The sequence below is a fragment of the Oryzias latipes genome, chromosome 16 (genome assembly GCF_053564925.1).
Source record: "Oryzias latipes strain Hd-rR chromosome 16, Olatipes_Hd-rR_3.1".
In the NCBI taxonomy this organism is placed as follows: domain Eukaryota; kingdom Metazoa; phylum Chordata; class Actinopteri; order Beloniformes; family Adrianichthyidae; genus Oryzias; species Oryzias latipes.
The window spans coordinates 35,322,457-35,348,412 of record NC_136252.1 but is presented as its reverse complement, the minus strand read 5'-3'; the positions used below and the strand labels follow the sequence as shown (position 1 = coordinate 35,348,412).

At 43.5% G+C, this 25,956-nt stretch overlaps 2 protein-coding genes across 10 annotated transcripts in view; both read right to left on the bottom strand.

The window, feature by feature from the left end:
• adam15 (ADAM metallopeptidase domain 15) overlaps positions 1-8,705 on the bottom strand; it is a 22,960-nt gene extending 14,255 nt beyond the window's left edge. For 6 of the 7 annotated variants that reach the window (XM_023964486.2, XM_078933661.1, XM_078933663.1 and 3 more), the window contains exons 1-2: positions 6,549-7,105; positions 3,925-4,016 (exon numbers count right to left, since the gene is read on the bottom strand). In XM_023964486.2, coding sequence (XP_023820254.1) covers positions 3,925-4,016; positions 6,549-6,702 — 246 coding nt within the window. In that variant the 5' untranslated portion in view covers positions 6,703-7,105. Of the gene's footprint in view, positions 1-3,924; positions 4,017-6,548; positions 7,106-7,878; positions 7,957-8,141; positions 8,226-8,588 lie in introns of those variants that run through there. The other variant, XM_023964487.2, reaches the window with a different exon arrangement.
• dcst1 (DC-STAMP domain containing 1) lies at positions 8,548-25,928 on the bottom strand. 3 transcript variants are annotated; one of them, XM_020710526.2, is made up of 15 exons: positions 25,757-25,928; positions 24,201-24,275; positions 23,998-24,126; positions 15,460-15,599; positions 14,504-14,675; positions 14,266-14,409; positions 13,513-13,634; positions 13,286-13,443; positions 13,108-13,207; positions 12,947-13,036; positions 11,244-11,370; positions 11,044-11,160; positions 10,129-10,271; positions 8,819-8,920; positions 8,548-8,705 (listed from the first exon to the last, which is right to left on the bottom strand). In XM_020710526.2, exons 1-15 carry the CDS (start codon positions 25,926-25,928, stop codon positions 8,610-8,612), a joined length of 1,887 nt encoding a protein of 628 aa, XP_020566185.1. In that variant the 3' UTR covers positions 8,548-8,609. The 3 variants fall into 3 exon arrangements, with proteins under 3 accessions (XP_020566185.1, XP_020566186.1, XP_078789794.1); XM_020710527.2 differs by having other exon boundaries at positions 12,986-13,036; XM_078933668.1 differs by lacking the exon at positions 10,129-10,271.
• Between the last annotated feature and the right edge of the window lie 28 nt (positions 25,929-25,956).

The following is a 25,956-nucleotide window of genomic DNA, read 5'->3' as shown; positions in this document are numbered from 1 at the left end:
TTTCAAAAAAAATCTCCTTTGGCGCCTTCTACAGATGTAGACTCCTAGAGACTTGGATCTATCGCCTCCTAACTCCTCGAGCATCGTGGGACGCTCCTCTGGAAAAAGTGTTGCTCTGTAGTTTGTAGATTTTGAACGGCGTTAGAGGGGCGAGCTCTCAAAAGAGGCGTTTCCCAGTTGCTAAATGATAAATGGTTGGCTCACGCTTAACGATACAATATAACATACATTATAACCATGTGCCAAAGTGGTTCACAAAATCTCTGTTGCTAAGGAAATCCAAAAATGTACTTCTGCCCATTCTCCTCAAAACGACATCGACCTGTCTGTCTCGCTCAGGTGACAAGAACATCAAATAGTTGCTATGGCGATAAAACCAACATCAGAGTTTTTTTTCCCATTAATTAGTCACATGCACATCTGAGGGGGGGCAGGGGCAGAAGGGGAGAATGAGGGCATCTGTCTTTGCTGCCCACCCCCTTTGCCCCTTCCTCACTGAGGGCGGGGCAAAGGGGGTGGGCAGCAAAGCCATACGGCGCCTCTCCCAGCTTAAATTTCCTTTGTTCCCACAAATAAAAGGAACAAAATTAGAAAACAATCAGATTATTCACCATGAAACTTAGAAAACTTGTGACTTTTTTCATTTGTAGGTTATGTAGATGAATATATTGGTACCTTTTTTTTGCTTCCATGTAAAATACATTTTTCAAACACCGAATCTTCATGTTTAACTATTTTCTTTACATTTGTCGTCATTTTCTATTCGCTTGTTCTTTTCTTACACTTTTCTGAACATTTCTCAGTAAATTGTAGAAAAACCTACAGACTTAACGCCAAAAACCACAAAACCAGGAAATCTTAGAGATTAAAGACAGGAGAAAAATCTGTGAGGAGTCGTGTGGATGTTTACGTTCAGAGGAAAACTGAAGCTGTGTCTGTCACGTTCAACCCACCATCTAGTCAGAGTTTGAGGTTTGTTTACAGAAAAACAATATTTCCCTCATTTAAGCCTGATTTTCATTCCTGCTGGTGCTTTAAATTGTTGTTTTTAATTTGCAGTTTCTCTTTTCTTCTTGTTGTAAAGCACTTTGACCTCTTGATGGCGTCGTAAAGTTCTCTGTCAATAAAGTTTCATTCAGGATTTAAATGATTCCCGCCTGTCCTCACATCCGATGGACAGGAATCCAGTTCAGGAAGTCGGGTCACACCTCCGAGGCTCTGACTTCCTCCTCTCTGCTTTTTCTGGGTGTGGGCGGAGCTGAGTGCATCCGCCGTCCAATCAACGTGCCTTCCTGTCTGTTAACGGGGCGGTTCTTTGAAGAAGAGACACTTCCTGTCTGACTGTGTCTGGCTTTCTCCTCTGCAGGAGGAGAAGGAAGCAGGATGAGCCAACAGCAGAACTCCCAAAAGAAGTTGAAGGTTTGAAGGACGTCTTGGTTCTCCGGGTTCTTCTGCTAAAGCCCTCCCCTCAGGATTTCACAATGTTACGATCAAACGATGCCACCAATTCCAGCACCAAATTCTAGACACAACTTAGAAGATGTGGAAACAAAAGACTAAAGGCACAGTGTACACAATGATGACGTATTCAGAGGATTTAGGCGTTTAGTCCAGAGGATCTTCCTGAGTGAAACGCCCGTTCTCTAATATTTCTGTGAATTCCATCTCTGAATCAAAGAAAAATGGAAGTTCAAATGAAATATTAACCAAATAAAAGAATGAAAGCTAAGGGACCAACAGACATTTTTGGACCATAAGGCGTACCGTACCAGGTGACAGAGCGCAAACAAAACAGTCAGAAAATTAAATACGACTACCCAGAAGGCCTAGAGGGGCCAAGTGCCACACAACTGGCCAAAGGGGCTGATGGGAAGTAAGTTTTTCTGAGGAACTGTGTCGTTCTTCACATTCTCCTCTTTTAATAATCAACCTTTGATTATTGCAGAACACAGAAAGAACAAAACAACACTCCCGCCGTTTATTCCATTATGTTGAAGTACGCATCAGTACGCTGGGCTCCTGACTACACTACCCACAATGCTCCAACAGTCCATCAAAGGTTTTAGCACAAAGTCGTACTAAAACATTTGTGAATGTTGCAGGTCCAGGTCAGTAAACAGAAAAACGTCTCTGCTTCAGAATTTCTGAAAATGCATCCGGATCCTGGAGGTTCTGGTAAAGTCGGGTGGAGTTCAGAGTCTTCATCCTCCTCCTCCTCCTCATCAGAGGTCAGTGAGGAGCAGAAAGGCGGCGTGCTGGGTGTAAAACCCCCCCCGAGGCGTGTTTGTTTTCTCCACCCTCTGTACTTTGGAGGGGTCACACTATTGTGCAGCAGGGTGGGGGTGTTTGTTGGCTGAGTCATGTTAAACTGGGAGCTGGCTCTGTGGGTGGGGGTGGGGGGTGTTCAGCATAAAGAACCACAGACTGAAGCTTTGAGGATCCGCTGTAGCTTCTCCTTCCTGGATTTTCTGACTTCCAGCTCTATTCCCTCACAGATCCGAGCATCTCCACCCGTCTCTCCTGGTGTTCGGTTCTCTTGGGTTCGGTTCTCTTGGGTTCGGTTCTCCTGCTGAAGCTGCTTCATCTTCTCTACATTCTGGAGGTTTTGCTGCAGATTCTTCTGAAGAAATTCCTCCGTTTTATAGAATTGCTGACTCAGCCTCTTTCAGGATTATCTAATCCTAATCTTGAATGATTTACACCGCAGACACTTTCTCCCCCAGCAGCTCCGCTTCCTCTGGGCTGGGTGGGGTCACCGGGAGGAGGTGGGGGTTTTCAAAAAGGGAAATGATCTCAGAGTTTCTGTCAGCTGCACAGGAAGTCCTCCAACACCAGCGCTCCTGCAGGAAGCTCTGGTGAAAACCTTCCTCTTCCTTCCTCTGCGCCCCCCCTCGTCTGGCCGCCGCGCCTGACAGGAATGTGAGGCGGACCCCCCCACCTTAATGTCCGATAGGACCCAGCAGCCTGGCCTCTTTGTGATAACAGCTCCTGAAGGCTTCAAGTCCCTTTCTTTAGTTTCAGAAAAGATGAAAAATGTTTCTCATTTCCTGCTGAACCAGATTCCTTTAACTGCATCTAAAAAACCAATGGGAGTAAATAAATGGAGTTCTGCACCTGCTGCTTCAGCATCAGGCTGAGAGAAAACAGAAATGATGGGAAAAAGTCCCTCAGAGGACAAACTCCAGCATGAAAACACAAATCCACCCTGCTCTTGTGTTTGCTTCATGTTGATTCTGTTTTGATGGTTGAATACTTCAGGATCATAACAACAGTGATGCTTCATCGATAATAAAAAAACATTTCCATAATCAGATTTGACCAGCATCTGTTTATAGAATATTACTTAATGTTATAGAAAAAACGCCATGTTTTGTTCAGAAATGAAGTACAACCATCGACTGTTTCAGAGAACTGGATAGAAAATCGTTTATTCCGGTCTAAAAGAGACGGATCCTGCTCAGAAAACTGTGAACTAGACCTGATGACAGCAGCTGGAAACATCCCAGGACTGATGGTTTCCTGGCAGCTGCCGGGCGGTGATTGCACCGACAGCCGCCTCCCTTCCTGGAGCAAACATGTCTCCCAGCATCAGTCTGGATTTCTGAGCATCCCAGCTCTGTTCAGAGTAAATGATCTGCCGGGACAAGCAGCCTTCTTAAAGCATACCCCCCCCTTCCTACTCTGCCTCAGAGGAACCGGCGGTTCATCATCGGCTGACAAAGCGAGCGGCTGCCAGACGCCGCTCTGACGACTTCAACCTCATGTGATCACAGATCCAGGAGCCGTCGCTGCTGAAGCCTTCCGGTTTCCCTCTGGGGCCCCCTGTTGGTTGGGGGGCCCCTGCATTGGCCTGGGCAGCATGAAGCCAGGCCCCTTTGGCCGGTATGAGTGTTTCAAAGCGCTGAAGCAGTGTTGACCTCTGACCTGCAGAGCCTGAGCCAGGCTGCGTCTCCGTCCGTCCACCAGGATGAAGGGGCGGGTCTTCGCCAGCAGGGGGCGCCGCCGTCTGTCCGCGCCTGAGGAAACAGGGGCAGTGAGCTGCCGGTTCCACTGGTAGAACGTGGATGACACCAGAACTTCATTCAGATGATCAACCCGTTTCTCAGGGACATCGCTTTTGGTGAAGTTTGCTTTTTCAAAAGTATTTCTTCATTTTTATTCAAGTAACCGTTAAACTTTAAACACATCCAGCCTAGATGTTTAATTTTTGAGGTAGTTCAGTCTTTATGTATGGAAGCAATTCTGTAGCATAATTCAAAATAAAAGTCAAAACCAGAAATGCTTTTTCATTTTCAAAATAAAGCTGCATCAAATGACTCAGAGCAATCCACCAAAATGCTTTTTCCTTTTCTTCTTTAACACTGCCTATTCTGTCACTTAATTAAAATGATACAGAAAATTGTATTTGACATTTCATTTTCAAAAAGGAGACGGCTTTGTGACGGTTGTGAACTTCTGATGATTGTCCACAGCTTTTCAGGACTACGTAGCAGCATTTCCACCTACGGATGCTCTGTCTTTGGACCGGCAGCCGCCTTCGCATAGCGCAGCGCGAAGCTCCGCGATCTGAAGCTCCCCATCCCCGAAGGCGGAAATGCTGCTACGATCTGAGAAACCATCATGAATTTGTGTTTCCAGAGGTGTCCAGAACAAAATAAAGACTGATGGAATTCCCACATATTTCCATCCAAGATGCTCAGAGTTCAGAGTTTTAAGTTCCTCCACAGCTAATGATTGCAGCCAGGAAAAAAGCACTGACCGCACGGATTTAAACAATTATGAGCCCTTAATAATAATCATAACTGTAATAAAGCACATCTAGAATATAGTCTCCTGCAGCTTCCTGCTGATTTTGCTGTTGGATGACAGCTGGAGAGCCATCAACAGCTGTAGCAGGTTTCACCATGCTAAATGTTTGCTGGTTGGACCAACACGCGCTCAGCGGGAAGCTTTTACGAACCGCGGTGCGTCCGGAGGAGGACCGCGGAAGGAAGGCGTAAATGCTGCTACGTAGTCCAGAGAAGCCGTGGACAATCAGCAGAAGTTGACAACCATCACAAAGCCGTCTCCTCTGCCGCTAACACACAGCTGCTGCTAGCATGAGTCTGTTAGCAGCCGGACACACAAAGACAGCAGTGACGTCATCGCCCCCCCTCCCCTCTGGAAATGCTAGGTGGAATTGAATAATGCGACAATGTTCACAGGCTGGATGTTAAAATGACAATGCAATCCCCTCTTTGCATTTTCATTTTAATTATGACACAGAATAAGCTGTTTTAAATAGAAATGAAAAAGCATTTTGAAATATTGATTTTTCCTCTGAATTTTGAGTCATTTGATGCAGCTACATTTAGAAAATGAAAAGCATTTCAGTTATTTTAATTGTCAAATGTCAAGGGGTGTGAATTCGGACACAAAAGCAGGACGGCAGAAGTTCAAATCAAAAGGATATTTTAATCCAAGGAAGGCTTCTTAAGCTCGTAGAGACCGAGGTCAAACAAGTACAACGATCCGGTGACAAGTGAAATCAAAACAGGAGCTTATATACACACACATAAATGAAAACAGGTGGGTAAACAGGTGCCGGTGAAGACCGGGGTAAGTTACCTAAAGAACCAACAGAAGACAGAACATGAGTTAACAAAATAAAAGCCCGAACCCGGAAGTGAGACAAAGATGAACCGCCCTGGCCCCGGCTCCTGACATCAAATTAGACATTTCTAAATGAATTTTGCTACACATTTAGCAGAGAACTTTTTGATAGTGAAATGTCAAAAACCATTTTCATTATTATTTTAATTAAGTGACAGAATAAGCGATGTTGAGGAAGAAAATGAAAAAGCGATCAGCGGATTACTTTTCTTTTTGAGTCAAAAATTGCAGTTTCATTTTGAAAATGAAAAAGCATTTCAGGTTTTGACTTTTATTTTGAATTATGCTACAGAATTGCTTCCATACTTATGAGCCTACAAACACGTTGTTGATCAGGCCTACATTAATGCTGATGCTGTATCCATTGGCCTGGATTTATCTTTTTTTTTTTTACATGACACGACTTTAATGGTAATCTGAGCTTCTTTCTACATTTTCTTGAATCTTTGAAGATTCCTGCAGCTTTTTACTTAAGCCATTCCAGAGTTTAGTGCCACACACAGAAACTGTTCTTTGTGATTCTTGTCCGGTTGATCTTAAAGTTCAGAGAAAATGTGTTAAACCTGAGGAGGAAATGACGATTGAAAGGTGTTTTTTCAGATTAAAACGCAAAAACGTACAGCATCACCTGTGCTCAGAGTAACTTTGATGTTTACCTGAAGCTCAGCGGGTCATGAAGGTCTCATGACTTTCACTGGATTTACTTCATTTGAGGATAAACTCGTTAAAAATGAATCCTGTATGCACGATAATAATAATGACAGTTGTTGTATCTAAATAAAAATGTGTCGTTTTTTACAATCATTTAACAGTAAACAGATACAATAGTTGCATCGTGAAGTTCATGTTTTCCCGGGTTCCTTAAATCTTTTTTCTTCATTTTTAAATCCCGTTACCTGCCGCCGCAGTGGTGAGACCGTCGGTACCGTCCGGAGCGGACACGCGCCGGTCCTGCGCTGCATTCAGGGACCGACAGGCCGTGAAGGCAGCACGGCCGCTGAGCAGCAGCAGCGGCAGCAGCAGCGGCGGCAGCCCGGCGGAGCTCCTCATCTTCTCTGCGCCACCGACCACCGGCAACAGGTAGCTGCCGCACGCGCGCGTGCGTGTGAGGCGGTCCCTTCCGGCTCCCGTTACCTCGCCGTGAGGGAACACCGGGGCAGCCTCCACCGGAACTCCATAGCGCCTCCCTCACCGGACAAACTGCCTTCAAGCAAAATCGCGAGTCGGGACCGCTGCCAAGCCGGACGGGAGCTGGACTCACTGACCGCTAATCGGTTCTAGAAATGCGGCGGGAAGCTCGTGCCGGGAAACACCGGTCAGAACCCGGAGGACCGGTGTGGTTCTGCGCTGGTCCTGTCTGGACACTGCCGGACCCCGTTAGTCCAGTCTTGGGGCGCTGAAAGTAAGCCGTGAGGGGAACACCCGCATTTATAGGACTTCAGGATGACGTCATCTTACCGACCGAAAGTGGCCGAGGCTAACCGAAGACGATTTCCCCGTGATTCCGGTTAGCTACCAAAATAAAAGCCTGGGAATTAGAAAAATCAGGATGTTCCTCTGAATAATAACCGTTTAATAACATCCTCAGATTCTGAGTAAAACCACAAACATGGTTTTTAAATCTATCACTCTTTCTTCAGAGAACTGAAGCTTTGCATTGCAACTATCTTTATCTCTATTTTGTTTTATTTCCACAAAACATATTTGATGTTTGGGGGATGAAAGGAAACAGAAGAATTTATATGAACGAAAATACTCAAAGATGAGCTAAAAAAAACAATCTCTAGGTTACATACCAATGATAATATCTTTATTTGTTCAAACTGAACTTAAAGGTTAAAATAATCTGTAAATGACGAGAATCCCCAAACCTCCTGAAAACAACTGAAGCAATGAATAAAACACAGACTAAACTAAACTACATGATGGCAATCAATAATGCTGAATTAATCAATAAGCATCTGAGTATTTATCAAATATGAACAGGTGAACAGATGCTGAACGATGTGAAAACGAGCATTGTATTGCTAAATGAAGCTTCTGAGGGAACATTGCAGACACACGGGCTCAGGCGTGTTTCCTGTGAATCAGCTGTTCACAGCAGGAAAGCCGGTGGGGTTCAGGCAGCAGGACGCGTGCTGCTTTCAGGAGGATTAGCGGTGTGTGGCGCCTGAATGAAGCGAGCGCTGCACGTGAGCTGCACAGGATTAGCTGCTGCTTGCTCACCTGTGCATCGGGCTAATCGGATGGAGATCGCAGGCCTGGGGGGGGGGATCAACCGTTGCTTCATCAACAGCTGACAGACTATTTTCAAACACAGAGAGAAAATGTTGCTGTAAACTCAAAGCAGCGTCACACAAACAGATTACACCGATACAGCAGTTGTGGTTTGTTATGCTGTCCATTCTTCTTCTGACGAAAGAGCACTGGATGCTCCATTTAAAGGTTATTCTATAAACTCTCCTCTCATCATTTCTGCTTTTTCTTACCAGAAATTGCTCCTCTTTCAGCAGCAAACCTTGGTTTCTGCTTCCACCTCTGTGTCCTGGAGCCGTCAGCTTCCATTAGTTCACCTGAAGAGAGGATTCCACCGTTGTCATGAGGAACCAGGCTGTTAGGATGAGGTTCTTGGTGTTGGTCTTCATGCAGGGATTCTAATGAAATACTGTGGATCTGTGGTTTGATGTTAGGTCTACAACAAATTTTGTTCTTCAAGAGATCGTTCATGTAAAAAATTCTTCCTTTTAGATTTTTCATCTCTCTGAATCTAAAATCCCAGCAGCTTCATCTGAAGCGTTGATGTCGCGGCTGAAAAATCCTTTTAGCATCCCTTTATTTTGGTTTTGGTTTTATATCAGTTTGGACAGTTCTGGAGGAAAGAAACAGAACCAGAACCGCAGTCGTAGTGTCAGATTTTAATGCCATCAGGCGGCTACCAGCCGCTCGTTTCCCGCTCTTCAGCTGCCGGCGTAGTGCGTTTGTTCAGCGTGACTCGCTCTCTGATTGTGGTGAAGGCAAAAACAGCGCCCCCACCTGGTCAGCCGCTGAAACACCTGCGGACAGAAGAAGGGTTGATGGGTGAGATCTGTGGAGGATACGGACCTCAAACCATGTCCAGGTGGAGCCCCAAGCGGACAAAAAGTCAAGAAAATCTGGGAAGGCTCACCGTCCGGCTGTGTCCCGGTCCAGCGGCGTGCGTCCTCTCAGTCGACAGCGTTCGTCTGTGCAGCTGCAGGTTGTAGAGGAACAGCACCCTCTTCTGCTCCCTCTGACAGACACAGCAGTTAGATGGAGCGGTTTACTGCGACTCTAGGACTCACACACAATCCCACCTCCAGCCAAACCTCTCTGTTACCATGGCAACCACTATATCATCCTGCCCAAAACATGTTTAGCCTGAAAGTTAAGAAGCGTTAGACCTGCAGAGCGCGGCTGTTCACAGACACACGTGAACATCCAAACACTGATTTTCACTCACAGCTCCTTCAGAGAGAAAGGCGGAGCTAAACGCCACGTTTGTGGTCATAGATGAAAAATGCGGTCAAATTGCTGCAGGCCGTTCTGTAAACGCTGACGCTAAACGCTGTAGCTTCACCCCCCCTCGTTCAACACCTCCCCCTCTGCCCACCTTTAAGCCCATCAGCTCAGTTGTCATAAAACTCTGAATAATCTGCTTTCAGGTTTACTGCAGCTCAGCTTCAGGCATATAGTGTGAGTGTTTTCATTCTTAGGAGGAAGTGACATCACAGTCCTGGAATCACTGCTGTACCCCCCCCCCCCCCCGTCTCCAGAAGTGCTGGAGTTTTTGTTCATGCAGACCTTCTTATTTCATCCTGGAAATCCTGCTCTCTGGGTGAGGATGTTAAGATAACCTGAGCGATGTGAAAGCTTTCTGTTCACGACATGCATGAAACCACAGCTGCTGGGCTTTAGGAGCATCTGACAAAAACTGGAAGTATTGCTCTTCACAACCTGTCAGCCTAAAGTAGCCCCTCCCTCCCTGGGGGGGGGGGGGGGGGGGGGGGGCTGAGTGTCAATGTCATCATCAGAACTGCAAACAGAAGCTCTTGAATCCAGTAAACATCTGTGAGCAAATCTTTCCTCTCCAGCTTTAAAGTTTTAAATCAAACAGTCTGTAACTTTAAGTTGATGTTCAAAAAGCTGCAGAGAGTTTGGACCAAAGATGAAAACGTCTTTTTGTTTAAATCTGTTTGGATTCAGAAATGAAAAATAACTGTTTTCTTAGTTTGGAGACTAAAAACTGAAAATACATTTTAAGGATATTACTAAACAAGTATGAATGTGTCCTAAGCAGATCAACTGAATTCAAAGCCGTTGCGACTGACGCCGTTGACCGTTTGTTTTCATCGTTTGGGAACCTGTGGCCCAAAATAAGGATGAGGGCGGAGTCAGGCGAGGTTTCACGTCAGCGAATCAGGAAGAGGACAGTACTGAAGGGGGAGGACAGGTTTGTACCTTTGGGTGGTAAAAGGCTGCGATCGCTCGCCGCAGGCGGTTGGTGTAAACCTGCAGGCAGGTGAACAGCGCCGCCAAAAGGACACAACCGGCACAGCTCAAGTACACTTCAGCAGACAGGGGGGAGTGGGGGGCCATGCAGGCTGCAGGGGGGGCAAAAAAAGGTGAGAGACATGTGACTTCAGACAGCAGCGGTGAAAACGGCGATCGCAGCTGAAGATCTGACAGGTTCTGAGCAGCTGGTCAGCTTCACTTCTGCACCTCCTGAGGTTCTAGTGGGTTCTAGCTGAACAGTATAAACTGGCTTTCCTCCACAGACATTCAGATAATCGTCTCCTCTGGACTCTGAATGACAAAATAGAAGACTGTGGTTTGCTCCGCCCACCTCCCCGACCTCCCAAAAGGACAACTGGGTGGGTCAAGTTGACCCACCTGCCAATCACAAACAATCAAAGGCCCTAAAATGCTCACGTTTGTGCTGAAAATGAACCAAAACAGCTGAATTACCTTTTAGTTTGACCCCTAGTGTCACCATGAAAAAGACAAAAATTATAACCTAAAACATTAACAACCTAAAAGCTTTATTTATCATGAGAGTCAATGGCTCCCTACTGTAACCTGCCTCCAGTGGCCTTCAGAGGAACTGCAGCGCTTCCTGGTTTACCTGGTTCTGAACAGACTTCAGACTTCAGAACCACTGAAGAAGTTCCAGACCTGGATTTACTTTGACAGTTTAGGATAGATGTGGATTTTCAGAATTAAACAAGATTTTAATCTTCTGTTTAAATCAAATTGTTGCAAGTTATCACAACCAAACATTGAAGGAGGCCCAGGTTTCTGAACCATACTCAGAGGCTGCCTTAAGCCCCCTCCCTTCCAGGAGGTGCCATGTGACCTCTGGGACCTTTGACCCACCTTGGTTGTCAGTCTGAATGTTCAGGTTGGATGAACTGTTGAAGGCGGAGATTGTTGTCCTCAGAAGGCGGGCTATCATGGAGTCTCCGCCCACTCTGATGTCCACCTGGTGATGACCTGCAGAGAGTGGGCGGAGTTATAGATTAAGGAGGATCCAAAACTGCGTTTAGTGTGTGCGTGGAACGTGTGTGTGTGTTTACTGATCAGGTTAAACTGGGTGACGGTGTGTCTGCTGACGATGTCCATGACGTGGAAAAGAGCAAAGTCAAAGGAGAGCAGGATGAAGACCAGCAGGGTCAGGGACGCCACCTGGAAGGCTCCCGCCATCTGCAAACGGGCGACACAAACGTTTTCAGGCGAGGCCTTTGCTGTCCCGCTGTGAGAGACGTGGGCATGAAATGAATGTCATCAACGCCTGCTTTAGTTTCATACATCGATGGTCGTGGGAGGAACAAATCTCTTCGTCTTAGGAGAAAACGCCATGTTTGTGGTTCTGACCTAATGTCCGGGTCACAGACGGTAAACGCAGCCGCGAGGGTCTCATGGTCATTGCAGGAATGAAGCACTGATGCTGGCAGAAGAGGCACTGCATCAGGCAGCAGTGGATGCAGTTTATTTTTTCACTGATAGACTGGATGCAGCTTCTGGATATCACCAGAACTTTACAAACATCCAGTGTTCTTTAAATTACCGTAACACTTTAGCCCTTCAGGAAATTCATGTAATTTCATCAGATTCTGAATTAATTCCACTATTTGCGTAAATGGTTCAGGATTTACGGTGCATCAAAGAGCGTGTGTTATTGAGGCGTCTCCTGCGATAGCGACGGTCTTGTCCTACCTTCAACCGGGCTCGGAAACGCCTATTCAAGCGACCACTTCCAGCATTAAGGCTACGGCCGTGTCCCAATTCCCACCCGGACCCCTAACAACTAGAAAACTATATAGTGGGACTTTGAAGTGCCCTAAATTTAAAAGAATCTTAAAAAAGCCATTTGGACGCCACGCTCACTACTTTTTTTTTTTTTAACGGCGGATATGACGTCATTGATTTCACACAGTTAAAATCTAATTAATATGAGCATTCTGAGACGATTATTTATGATCCACTGTCTTCTGAAGATTAAAACGTTGATGATTTATTAAAAAAATACATTTAAATTCCTTTTTTTGGGTAAAAATTGCTCTGACGCAATGCATTGTGGTCTATATTCGCCGATCTACTGAGCATGGATGCACACTGGTTTTTACCAGAGACTTCTGGGAAATTTCTGGGGCTCTATATTTGGGAATTGTAGATTCTACAGCACTAGAAAATGGAGAACGCACTATAGAAGAAAGTAGGACACAACCTATGAAAACACGCGATGCTACGCAAGTACGTTTTTCTGAACTATTGAGCGCGCCTTACAAAGTGAAACTGGTTGAACTTTGACCAATCAGTGACGAATGGGTAGCGTACTTTTCAAACCGTTTGAAAATTGATGATGAAGGAGAGACGGATGATTGATTCTATCTTTCAAATATGGGAATAGAGCTGTGACAGAAAAGGCCCAGAACAAGATTCACCAGATCTGCACCGCTTTGGCATCTCACACTAGTTGTGAGTACATGCGCTAGTATCGGGTAGCGACATTGCAGTGTGAACACCGTATGCTAAAAGCACGTTCTCGTGCCCGTGCTTCTGAACGCCCACCACATAGGTGGCATCAAAGGGTGAAAGCAGGAAGTGTTCTGATTGGCCTGCTTTCCTCTCCATCAAACCTCGGTGGGAACAGGGGGAAAACTTTCTCGTTATTCCTAAACTCAGAAAACAAAAGTTGACTTTTCTCCCTCAAAGTCAACTTCATGTTGACCTCTAACTGCTGATGAAAGCTGCATTAACCGAGCTGTTTTGAACGCACCACTTGTCCCAGCTCCTCCTGATGGATTCTTGGACTCACGGGGTCGATGAACTTCTCCGATTTTTTCAGAGGCAGCAGGAATGGCTTCCCCTAAATGCAGCACTGTAGTTAGACTCTTCATCACGATGGGCTGCAGTTACTGATGATGAGGAGGATCCTACAGCCTTCCTCCTGCGGGCGTCGACCCATCTGAAGTAGGAGGTGATGTAAACGTTGTCAAAACAAATGTCGCTCCTGTAACATCTGACGTAATCAAAGGCCCTGCAGAGAGAGAGGAACAGAGAAGAGGAAGACAACGTGGTGATGAAGGGCAGCTGAATATCTGAGTGGGAAACTTACTGGATGAAGATGGTGATGAAGGTGAGGGACAGCAGGATCTGCAGGACACTGAGGATCTGTGTAGTGGTCTTCATCAGTCCCAGGAAGGACTCTTTGATGGCCTGAGTGAAGTTCTGGTCCAGCTGAGCTCCATCCAGCAGGGACTGCTGCTGCTCCTCCTGCAGAAGGTCACGTTAGAACTCCACTGGGCCTCAGGACCAACGGCAGGAGGCGCACGGGCTTCTGACCTGAACCACCAGCTTGGTGCTGAACTCTCTGGACAGGAGGTCCACAGACACGTTGAGCTGATCGAACAGCTGACCAAAGTTTCCCTCCACAGGAATCTTGTCCCGGCACCACGGGGTCATGACTGCCGGCGAGAACGGAGAGGACGCCCGTCAGCTCTGACCTCCGTCTGCAGGACTTTCCTTCTGCGGTCGCGCGTTTCTCACGTGTCCTTCAACTCTTCTTTTGTTTCTATTCATAGAACTTCAGGTTTGTTTTTCTCAGCAGTTCTGGAGCCTGAACCTCATCATTTGTCTGAATATCACATGGACGTTCAAAGTGTTATTTTTTACGAAACAGTTTAGGGGTTCGAGGTTCCTTCACATTTCTGATTGAGGATGTAAAAAGAAAAAAGTCTGAATCTGAAGGAAATGATCCAAACAAACCAACAGAAATCTTTAGAGGAGACGCTGAAGGAGGAACACAGATGAACAGAAGAAGAAAGAAGGCCCCCCTGCTCTATAGCTTTAACCCTTTATAGTCTTTTTCTCAGACATAGTTTCTGCAGGAGTTCATCAGAAATTCACCTCAGAGTTGTGGGCGGGACAGTTGGCGTGGAGTGAGCTTGCCCTCATTTCCCATCATGCCTTTGATTACACTCTCTCCCACCAGTTTACAGCCGCACCATAACCCCAAGCTAACATTAGCGGTGCAACAAAAAATGGCGAGCAATATTGGAGCTACGACGTCTGGGAGGACCGGTGCAGTTGACTCGCCTTTCATGATGTCACACAGGAAGTGGAACTTCATGGAGACGCAGAGGATGTGGTTGATGACGGGGACGGGGATCACCGCCATGCACTCCTTCCACCTGCTGTCGAACCATCCGGCACATCGCTGCACGCCTTCATTCACCAGGCCTCACACACAGACACACACAAAAACACACACAGAACGTTGTTGGACAGTTTTTCTAGAACGGTGGTGTTTGTGATACAAATGGCTGGACCTTACTGTCGCACTGCATCTTGGTCCTGATGCTGAACTGTTCCTGTGTGCTGTTGGCGCCCCCGCCTGCTGGCGGCTTGAATCGCTCATATCCGTACTGAAGGACCATTTCGTCTCTGATGTTCTGGAACTTCTGGCTGATGCTCCTGGTTTCGGACTCAAACTCCACCTGATCGCCCTACAGCAGCAGCAGAAAGACGGACCTTTGCTTCCAACAACAGCATCGCCTGCGTCTTCGTATAGAGATCCACATCAGGAAGACCCGAGTGCACAGAAACGGACAGCTACTGAGGTGTTTTTAGAAAAAAACATACAGATTTAAAAATGTTCTGAAGTAGTAAAGAAACTCATAAATATAAGAACATGAACTTAAGAAAAAAACAATAAACCAATCAGACAGAACAGTTGGCTGATTTTCACGCAGAAAAGCCTGATTTGAAAGAAGGTCATCCTCAGTGTCTTTCTGCTCCAAATGCTGAGGGAAATCTAAAGTCTACAGGAAATAAACCAGCAAAACAGCAGAAAAACGAGAGTCAAATCAAGAAAAGAACAGACCGCTAAAAAGGTGTTAAGTGTTGAAAATATTAATGTATTTAGGTTAAGTTGAGGAAACTGCCTTTAAGATTAGAAAACTGTTCATAAACATCTTTATGCTAAGCTTAACATAGTGAAATTAGAAATACTGAAAGTGTTTTAATTGTTTCTAATTTTTCATTAAATTTCTTTCAAAGTTCTGTATTTCTGAAAAAGCTTCTTATAGAAAAAGTAAAACAACTTCAAAAATAACAGCTAAACTCAACGGTATTTTTAGCTCCAGCTTTGATAGTTTGGTTTTAAATATATTCACCTTATTTCTGTGAAATCAGCAAAAAGGCAAGTTAGAGAATAATGACACGTTTCTCTATAATTTTACATAATCATACTGCAGCATTTCATCCACATGAGGTTTTCATGAGACTGACCGTGAGCTCCTCCGTGACCAGGATGAATGGCCTGATGGCGTGTTTCCATAGCAACTTGCCGTTACGAACCTGTAGGTCCAGGTTGCAGCTCAGAGAAAACGCTGCCGCCTCAACGTTTTTCTGGATGTTTGAGATTGGGCCTGCAAGGCATGATGGGACATGATGTCATCACTTGATTTGATCCATGCTGAAGAAAGAGTTTTTAAGGTGTGATTGAGGCAGTTGAAGCCGTGAACAACAGTGACACCATGTGGTCAGTCATAACACCTGCAGGTCTGACTCCTGCAGTTGAAACTGAAGTCCTGCTTTCGCCTTTATACAGTTCAGAAATGTTTGGCTTTCAACAAAGATGGCTGTGGGAAAACGAGAAGTCAATGTGCTTCTTATCTCCTCAGTTGTTCTTTTTTCTATTTATTCATCTGTATTGACCGTCCACTTTGAAGAGAACTGTACCTGAATTTCATATTACCAGGTAAAATGGCAATAAAGGCTTTCTATTTCCCATTTTCACTGATCTGAAAATATTTTCCATCCTCAGGATATCAGCTCTGTGTTCATCCAAACATCCTGACAAAACACTGAGTAGTTAGGAATATGAAAGATCATAAAATACTTTTTTCTTTGTGTTTATTTGATTCTATTAAAGACATTTTGATAAGAATGAGGGTGCCGCGATTTAGCCTCAGCTTCAGCTGTTTTCAGGAAAGTCCCGCCCCTTTAACTGTCTCCACCAATAGTTCTTGGAGGCTTAATCACATGTCATCAGTCTGACCAATCAGAAGTGGTTAAAGTCTTCACTTCCTTGTTCTGATTCTGTTGATAAAGTCTCTCAGTTCCAACATAAATACCAGCTAAAGCTCTTCTTTATCGCTGTACCTTTCCACAGAATCCGGTGTCAGACTGGAACAAGTGAACAAAACCATGAAGCTCAGACAAGAGAGTCTGTCTGCCATCACTACATCTCCCATGATGCATTGGGTTAAAGTGACAGCGTCTCAGCGTAAAATGAGTCTGTTAAAAGTCTTAAACGGGGGGTCGGCCAAGATGGCGTCTCGGTAAGACACTCGCGCTGGGTGTCCTGTCGGCTGCGGGAGGGGTCGGGCATGCGGCGCTGGGGGTCGGCCGGCTGGGGGGGGGGTTGCTGCTTGGCGGCGGGGGTAGGGAGGGTAACCAGATGATTGTGAGTATGTGTGTGTGAGTGCATGGGTAGGACCGACCTGGGGGCTGGCTCGCTGGGACCCTCTGGGGCTTTCCCTCCCCATCACAGAGAGGGGAGGGCACTGAGAGGGTTGGGGAGGGGGGGTCAGATATTATGGCGGGGGGGGTGGTAGTGCGTAGGGTTTTAGGGGGGTGGCTGTGGCTGTGGGTGCGTGGCGATCCCTGGGTTGCTAAGGTCGCGGGCCTGGGCTGGCTTGCGGGGACGGGGCGCCGGTCGGGTGGTGGCCGGCTCTTGGGTTCCGGGGGCCCTGGCTTCGTCCCTGGCCTTTGTCTCGGTGTCCGGCGCCCGGTGGCCCCCATGGCTGCCGCCTGGTACGGCTAAGCGCTCCTGTCTTGTGGCCTGGGGGCCGGACACTGGGTTCGCTTGTGCCTCTGGGCATTGGGGGGGCCCCTGTAGGGGGGCCCTCTCTGTGCCTGGCTGGTGGGGTGGGCGGTCCCCTCCTCCTCCCCTCCCGGGCTGCCTGGGTCCGGATGCTGGGGGGGCTTCTGGCCTGGGGGGCTCTCCTCCCCTCTCCTGGTCTGGCTGGGTAGGATCTGGTTCCCCTTATGAACACACGGTTCACGTCGGCAGCATGCATGTATCACCACCCCCACGTGCACGTGCACACTGCCACACTGCTCCCTGTCTGCTTCATCCCTCCTCCTTACCTACAGTGTATTGATGGACAGTTTTTTTTTCTCGCTCATCTTAGTGTCAGATTTTCACCTTTGATGTAACATTCGTCTTTCCAGCAGATCTGGTATAATTGTTACAGCTTAAATTAATAACTTAGTCAAATCAGTGCTTGTATCCCCCACCTTTTCACCTTTTTTCCTTTTACTCTCTTCCACCCTCCCCTCACATTCTTCCCCTCTCCCTCCCCACACACACTAAATGTAACAAATAAATAAGACACTCGCGCTCGAGCTCCGCTTAAAAAGCCTTGTTAAAGCCAAAATTAAAAAGACTGTGACAACAACAACCGTATATTAATATCACCACCATGCCAAAACCCGAAAATAAACGGAAAGAGCAAGAAAGTCTGCCCACAAAAGGCTGTGTTGTAGACGCACACAACTATGCTAACCAAGCGGCTGCAACAGACTCAATGGAAGCTGACGATTTCACTTTGACCCCCCTCCCTGATACGCCACTGAAGTCCCCACTTCTGAAAAAAGGTAAAGCTTCTGAAATCGAAGACCCTGAAGGCATTGTTTCCAAACTCTCTTGCCTCATTAACTCAAGATCTGACTCCATTGAAAAGATGGTGGGGGAGAACTGTATGAAAATTGAGGGTCTGAAAAAAACTATTGATTTCCTTTCGGAGGAACTGAAGGAAATGAAAACTAAAATGAAGGAGATGGACACAAAAGTTAAAATGGGGGAACAGCGCATGGGGTCCTGTGAAAGTCGCATTGAAGAGCTGGAGCGTTATTCTCGACGGTGGAACCTGCGGCTGGCCGGGGTTCCAGAAAACAACGCCGAAGATGTGAAAGCTAAAGTCATCAGCATCTGCCAGAAAACCCTACTGGATGAAAACATCAAGGTAAATGAAGGACTCGACATCGTGCACAGACTTGGAAGGAGGGACATTAATAAGACCACGCCACGGAACATCATTCTCCAATTTTCCTCCCGCGCCCTGAGAGATGCTCTCTGGAAAGCAGCCAAAAAGTCCAGATACCTGAAAGAAAACAACATGCGATTCTCTGAAGACCTCATCGCTTCTGACCGGGAGAAACGACGCCTCCTTTGGCCGCTGGTGAGAGATGCTCGGGCTGAAGGCAAAACGGCTTACTTTGTTGCTGGACGCGCCTTCGCCAACGGCACCGAGTTATTCCTGCCCCCATCCACCTAACTGTCAGCATGTTACCATCCTGAGGATGATGTGGGACACCACTCTGACTCCTTTCTGGTAGAAAACTTAACTTCAAGGTGTCTGCCAAACTTAGTTAAAATCTTTCTGTTTTGATCTTGGTTGTTAAAATGTGACTATTCACGTCACTTAGTTTTTAATGACATTATTAGGCTTTAAACATGTTAATATTCTGAGTAAGTGAAGCTCGAGTTCTAACGTGTTTCTTTAAGTAAGAAGCACTCTTCTGAAGTTCATATTTCTCCTTATTGTTCTCTGTTGAGAATTTGTTCTACTGTTCATGTCTTTATCGTTTCTTTCTTTTAATGCCAGGGGTTTAAGAAATATTTTGAAACGCAAAGCAGTTTTTTTTATTCATCAAACAATTTAAATGTGATTTTTGTTTTATTCAGGAGTCTCATAGCACAAAGGAAGATTTAAACTTTTGGAAAAGTCAGTGGGGTAAAGAAATATGGGGAGCTCATGGTTCTAAAAAAATGGCTGGTGTTTTGATTTTAAAGGATAAATTTCTTGGGGAAATCATCCATCACTACAGTGACCCTAATGGGCATTTGATTATTATGGTGCTGTTAATCTCCCACAATGTGGTGATCATTTCTAATGTATATGGCTACAACTCTCCTTTGGAAAACAGTCAGTTATTTGATTTATGGGATGGAAAAATTAGTTTGTGGCTTAAAAAATATCCTGAGGCCTTTTTGATTTTTGGTGGCGATTTCAATGTTGTTAATGACAAAACCTTAGATAGACACCCTCCTAAAAAAACGAATCCAAACAATAAGTATTTAGAAAATTTCATGGATAAATTTGAAATTGTGGATGCCTTTAGAGCAAAATTCCCTTCGTTAAAATCATTTACTTGGCACACCAAAGATTATTCTAAACAATCTCGGATTGATTACTGGCTGACGTCAAAAAGAATTAATGTCACTAATATTGATGTGAATTCTCATCCAGCTCCCTTTTCTGACCATATGATAGTCACCCTAAAGTTAACTCTCTCCCCAATGTCCAACATTCCCAGGGCTGTTTGCTGGAAAATAAATAACAGTCTTCTGTCTCACAACACTGTAATAGAAATGACAAAAAAAATAATCCAATCATACTGGGAAGAAGCTACTGAATTAAAAATATTCAGCCCTAAATGGGAATTATTAAAATTTGATATTGGGAAATTTATGAGATCTTATAGTAGTAACTTAGCAAAACTTAGAAGGAAAGAGGAAAATGAACTTTGCTCTAAAATTGTTGCCTTGTCTAATAAAAGCAGTGAGAACATCACTGAAAATGAGCTGATAGAACTTGGTGAATATCAGAACAAGCTGGAAGAGATGTATAAAAGGAAAACACAAGGTGCATTTATAAGATCTAGAGCAAAGTGGATGGAAGAAGGGGAACAATGTTCTTCCTATTTTTTTGGACTAGAAAATTCTAATTTCAGCAATAACTCTCTGGATTCTCTTCAAATTAACAACAAAATTGAAACAGATCATAAAATTCTTGGCTCATTTTGCTCTGACTTTTACAACAAACTTTACTCTTCTAATTACTCAGAAATTAAAACGCGTGAGCTACTAGATTCTATTAAACATTGTAAGATTATCAGTGAAACACATAAAAAACTCTGTGATGCCAGCATAACCTTAGAGGAAGTGCAAGATGCTATAATGATTCTTAAAAAGAACAAATCTCCCGGTAATGATGGATTGTCAAGTGAATTTTACAAAAACTTTTCAACAGAACTTAGTCCCTTTATCCTGGAGACGCTCACTGAAAGTATCAATCTGGGAAAACTACCCCCTACTCTAACACAAGGTGTTATATCACTAATACCCAAACCTAATAAAAATAAACTACAAATTGATAACTGGAGACCTATCTCGTTACTTAATAATGACTATAAAATATTAGCTCTAATTTTAGCCAAACGAATTAAACAAACCTTAACATCTATTATAGACGAATCCCAATCAGGATTCATGTCTAATAGACACATTACTAATAACTTCAGATTAGTTTTGGATTTATTGGATTATTCCGAACTAATAAATGAGAATAGTTTTATTCTGTTTTTGGACTTTTATAAAGCCTTTGATTGCCTAGAACATGAATTCATTTATCGATCTCTAGAAAAATTTGGGTTTGGACCATTTTTTATAAAAGCTATTAAAACTCTCTACAATAATTCTAACAGTACAATAAAACTTAAATATGGTACGTCTCCAAGATTTCAGGTGGGTAGGGGGGTACGCCAAGGCTGTCCAGTGAGCCCTTATTTATTTCTGCTAGCAGCACAACTGCTGGCAGCTTTCATCCAGGAAAATAACATCCATGGCATTTCAGTCGCTGATAAACACATTCTTATAAGTCAAGTTGCTGACGACACCACTCTTTTTCTGAAAAATTCAGATCAAATTCCCGTTGTTATCAACCTTATTCATAAATTCTCAGAAGCTTCTGGCCTTAAACTTAATATAAATAAATGTGAACTTTTACCTATTTCAGAATGCGATCACTCAGTTTTACATGGTATACCTGTAAAATCACAAATTACTTATCTTGGAATTATGATTTCTAAAAACACAGAGGATAGATGCAACCTAAATTTTAATCCCATAATTGAAAAGACCAAAAAGAGATTTAACCGCTGGCTTCAGAGAGACATCACTTTAAGAGGAAGAACTTTATTATCCAAAGCTGAAGGAATCTCCAGATTGACATATCCAGCACTTGCCCTAAATGTTAACGCATCCACATGTAAAACTGTTGATAAAATGCTTTACAAATTTATTTGGAAAAATAAAACTCACTACATTAAAGATAAAGTGCTTTTGAACACAATAGACGCAGGAGGACTTAATGTTTTAGATTTCACCACCTTAAACTACACCTTTAAAATCAATTGGATTAAGAAATTTCTTAGCAACCCAGATTCCTTATGGAATTTTATTCCAAACTATTTATTTTCTAAACTCGGTGGACTCCCTTTTCTTCTCCAATCTAACTATAACATTCAAAAGTTGCCCATTAAATTAGCAAATTTTCACAAACAAATGCTTCTGGCCTGGTCTCTAATCTATAAACATTCATTTTCTCCTCACAGATTTTATATCTGGAATAATACTAATATTTTGTACAAAAATAAATCTTTATTCTTCCCTTACTGGTTTCAAAATAATATACTCTATGTAAATCAACTTTTTAACTCAGGAGGGTGTTTAATGTCATATAATCAATTTTTGACCACTTATAATATTCCAGTTACCCCCAAAGAGTTTGCAATAGTCATGGATGCTTTTCCTGAAGGTGTTATAATGTTATTTAAAGGTCTTGTTCACCCTTTACCCTCACATTCAGTCTCTTTATTTGAAACAAATATTGGTAAGACCTGCTTTACAAGAACATCTACAAGAAATAAAAAAATAAGATCACTGTTTCAGAAAGATATTGCAGTTGTACCATATGTGACCCACTATTGGAGAAAATTTGCCCCAGATATTGAATGGAAGAAAGTTTGGACTCTGTCCTCTAAATATTTTATTTCAAATAAACCCCGGGATGTTTGTTTTAAACTTCTTCACAGATGCTACCCAGCCAAATCCTCATTACACATAGACATTGATAAAAACTGCTCCTTCTGTAAATTAGACACTGAAACAATTATACATCTTTTCTGGAAATGCCCCCCAACAGCAATTTTTTGGAAAGACTTCACCTCCTTCGTTCGATGTAAAGTTTATGAAAAATTTGATTTGATATACAAGGATGTATTATTTGGTTTTTATAGTGTTAATAATTCACTAAGAAGGGAATACTATTTAATTAACCTTTTGATAATACTAGCCAAATTCCACATACATAAATGCAAATTTTCTGAAAAAAAGCCCTTATTCAAACTTTTCATGATTGAGTTAAACCAATATATCAAAGCAATAAAATATTCTTCCAACCCCAAAGCTATAAGAACGTTTGACACCCTGGAATTTTTTAAATGTACAGAATAGCAACTTGCTGCTTTTTCTTCTCTTGTTTATAATTTTTTTTTTTTTTTTTTTTTTTTCTTTCTCTTTTGTTCTTTATGCTCCCCTGGCACATTTTGTTACTCTTTGTTTTGTCTGTGTACTTAAAATTGACTTGAATTTGTATCTTGTATATCTTCAATAAAGTTATATAAAAAAAAAAAAAAAAAAAAGTCTTAAACCACAACAAACACACACAAACAGTTTTTAAATCTCCTTGATGAAATCAGAGGTCAACAGTTTAGTTCTCCTTCCAGGTTTGTGTTTCTTCACATCCAAACATCCCAGAGTTTGGTCCAAGTCATCTTTCTAACTGAAACACTTTTCTAAGAACGTCTGGATTATTTTAAGATGTTAAACTAAAGAAGAAGTAATAACAACATTTAAGGAACAGCTTTAAGGTGAAACAGACACAATTAAACTAAATTCAAACAATTTAATCATCTAAAAAGAAATAAAACATTCATGTTAAAGTTTTCAAAGACTTCATCTTTGATTAAGACAAAAGAAAAACTAATAAAACTTCAACATGTTCACTTTTAGGGTAGCTGCAAAAAACATAAATATGTTAGTCTTTTTAATGTAATTTTATAAAACACATTGTGATCATATAATTGTTCAAAAATTACAGTTGCCTTTGCACTAACATTGAAATAAATGTAAAAAAAAAACACTATTTAGAAAGAATATTTGTTTTTTTGTGAGGTTACATAATATTACATGTTAATAAACTGAAGGGAAAACCAACTACCAGGGTAAAATGTTAAATAACTTAGTTGAAAATTATGACTGAAAAAACAGCTGCAACTTCCAGCTTTTTCTGCCACAATCATCACAAACATGCAGGTGAGATCATGGAGGGACTGTCCATCAATACAGACTACAGAGTTTCTCCTTTTTTAATTTTGGATGCTGGTGAGCCGCGGGTTTTTTGTCAAGGAGAAAAGTGTGCCTTGGCTCAAAAAAGGTTGAAAAACACTGGTGTGGAGGACAGAACATCATCAGATTATCAGAATCATTTTTTGTGTTTACAATTGAAAATTGTTACAAGACTCAAGAAGCTGAAAAACAGACAGAAAACATCCTTTGTGCAGAAATGAGAGGTAGTCAGTGTGTGAATATGCATTTGTGAACCGATGAAATTACTGACAATAGAACAGAAATCAAAGCATTTTAGTTTGGCTATTAAAAAATGGTGACTCAGAGGTTCCCTGTGAGAACGTAGCATCAGAACCAACTCAGCATATGAAGGGTTACAAACAAAAGTGATGCAAAGAAAAAAACACAATGAATGACATTTACATCATCAGATAAACCAGAGTTGTTGTCCTTTCTAAGTCTGGATTTTCTATAACCAGATTTGAAAAAGTCACAGAAAAACTGCATATATATAAAAGGTGTTTTCCTGCAGAAGCTTTTGTTTGTTTGTTTGTTTGTTTGTTTACCTTGAAACAGCACTGACAGCACCAGGATCATCAGGTAGGAGCGACCCCGAGAACCAAGCATGCTGGGAAACACAAGGAGGATGGAACACCTGAAGCATGAAGACAGAGCTGCCCCGGCCACGCACAAACCTGCAGCACACACACGGGTTACTCTGTGTGGGTGTGTGTGTGTGTCAGGCCCAAACATGAGCGTAAATCCTCACCAACAAAACCAAACCCTGCAGCCAGCTTCAGGTCAAAGGTCAAAGGGAGGCTGTGTGCGAACCCCAGGAACAGAACTGCGGACAGACGACAGAAAGGTCAAAGACTACAGATCCCAGAGTCTGAAGATCAGAACAGCCTCTTCCCCTAAACCAGTGCTTCTCAAATAGTGGGGCGCGCCCCCAGGGGGGGGCACGAAGCGATGCCAGGGGGGGCGCGCGGTGGTGGCGGTTTTAGGCACAGGTTTGTCCGGTGCGCAAATTTAACGTGGGGGCAGCGGTGACAGCGGCTCAGTGCTTGGAAAATAATCTGGTCCACTATTCGGTTCCTATTGTCTGTTCTGTCTGTCCGCGGCTGCGCGAGTGAGAACGAAAGGGGAGGGGTGGTGTGGGCCCTGTCTGCCAGGGGAATCGGGGCACGCGGACCACTGCTACCGCTGCCTGTTGCCCAAGATCACCGCTGCCCTTAGATTCCTAAGCTCATGCTAACAATGTCATTCTTTATGAACTATTGTAGACATTTTGATGACGTGTCTTTATTTTCCATCCATGTTTTCTTTGTCTGCCTGTGGTTTAGTTGGTGTCAGACAGACATAAAGACAGCAGGTAATGCAGGAAAACAGCTGCACTTTTATGAGATCAGAAATAAACAATCCGTCATTTAGAAAAAAAAAATCAGCACGTTTTTACCTATTTCTTCAGACTAAAAACGTTAAATATATTGGTGCTGCTGTGTTAATGTTTCAGATCAATTTAGATTTAATATTATTTATTGATTGAATTATTTTTTTCAGCATCAAATGGTTCAGTTGGTCAAAATGTTTCTAGTTTAAATAAGGAATGACAGATTTTTTTTATTTCAGGTACTTTCAGCTTCTTTTCTGTTTTAGACTAGAACAGGGTTTCTGTGGCTAAATAAAGTTAATATTTGTTGAAAGTGGATTTATTTTGCTTTTTTCTTTTGTTAGTGTTAAAAGATACAATTTTAGGTATACAAATTTTATAGATACTGACCTGATGTATTGTCACCGCGCGAGTGTGTCTGTGTGTGTGGGGGGGGGGGTATGGGGGGGGGGGTCAGGGGGGGCGCGAAACATTTTCTTTTCCTAGGGGGGGCCTGGCAAAAAATAATTGAGAAGCACTGCCCTAAACCGAGAGGCCTATGTCAAAACAAAGAAAGATCGAGTTGGATTTATGCTGTTGTTGTATTTTACTTTGTTCTTATTACTGAAAATTGCTTGAAATCAATCAATCACGTTCAAAAATCACAAGTAACATGTTATGGTTAATGTGGTAACTACTATCTGACCAATCTTCTGATTAAAAATAAAATAAAAATATTACCTCATAAAAATCATTAAAATGTATTTCCTTCTTAATTACTTCAATCTGCTGACATTTAATAAAGTTTGTGGATCACCATGGTAACCAGTGGTGCCTGTTGAAGCAGCATCTCCGAGAAGCAGATCCTGTTTGTAATCCAAAATCCGATTGAATGCTTTTCTAAAGGAAAAACCACAACCTCGGTTTTCAGTGGGATCCAGGTGTAACCGGGTTACCTGCGCCGCTCAGCCCTCCGAACAGGCCTCTGAGCACCAGGCGGGCCGCGGGAAACGCCGCCAACAGACCGAGGAGGACCCCGCGCACGCGCAGGAACAACCTACGAAGCGCCGCCGGAGCCAACGCCAGTGTCTGGACCAGAGCCGACCCGGGACGGCCGTCCTCCGACATTTTCCTGCGTGTCCGTGGAAACGGCCTC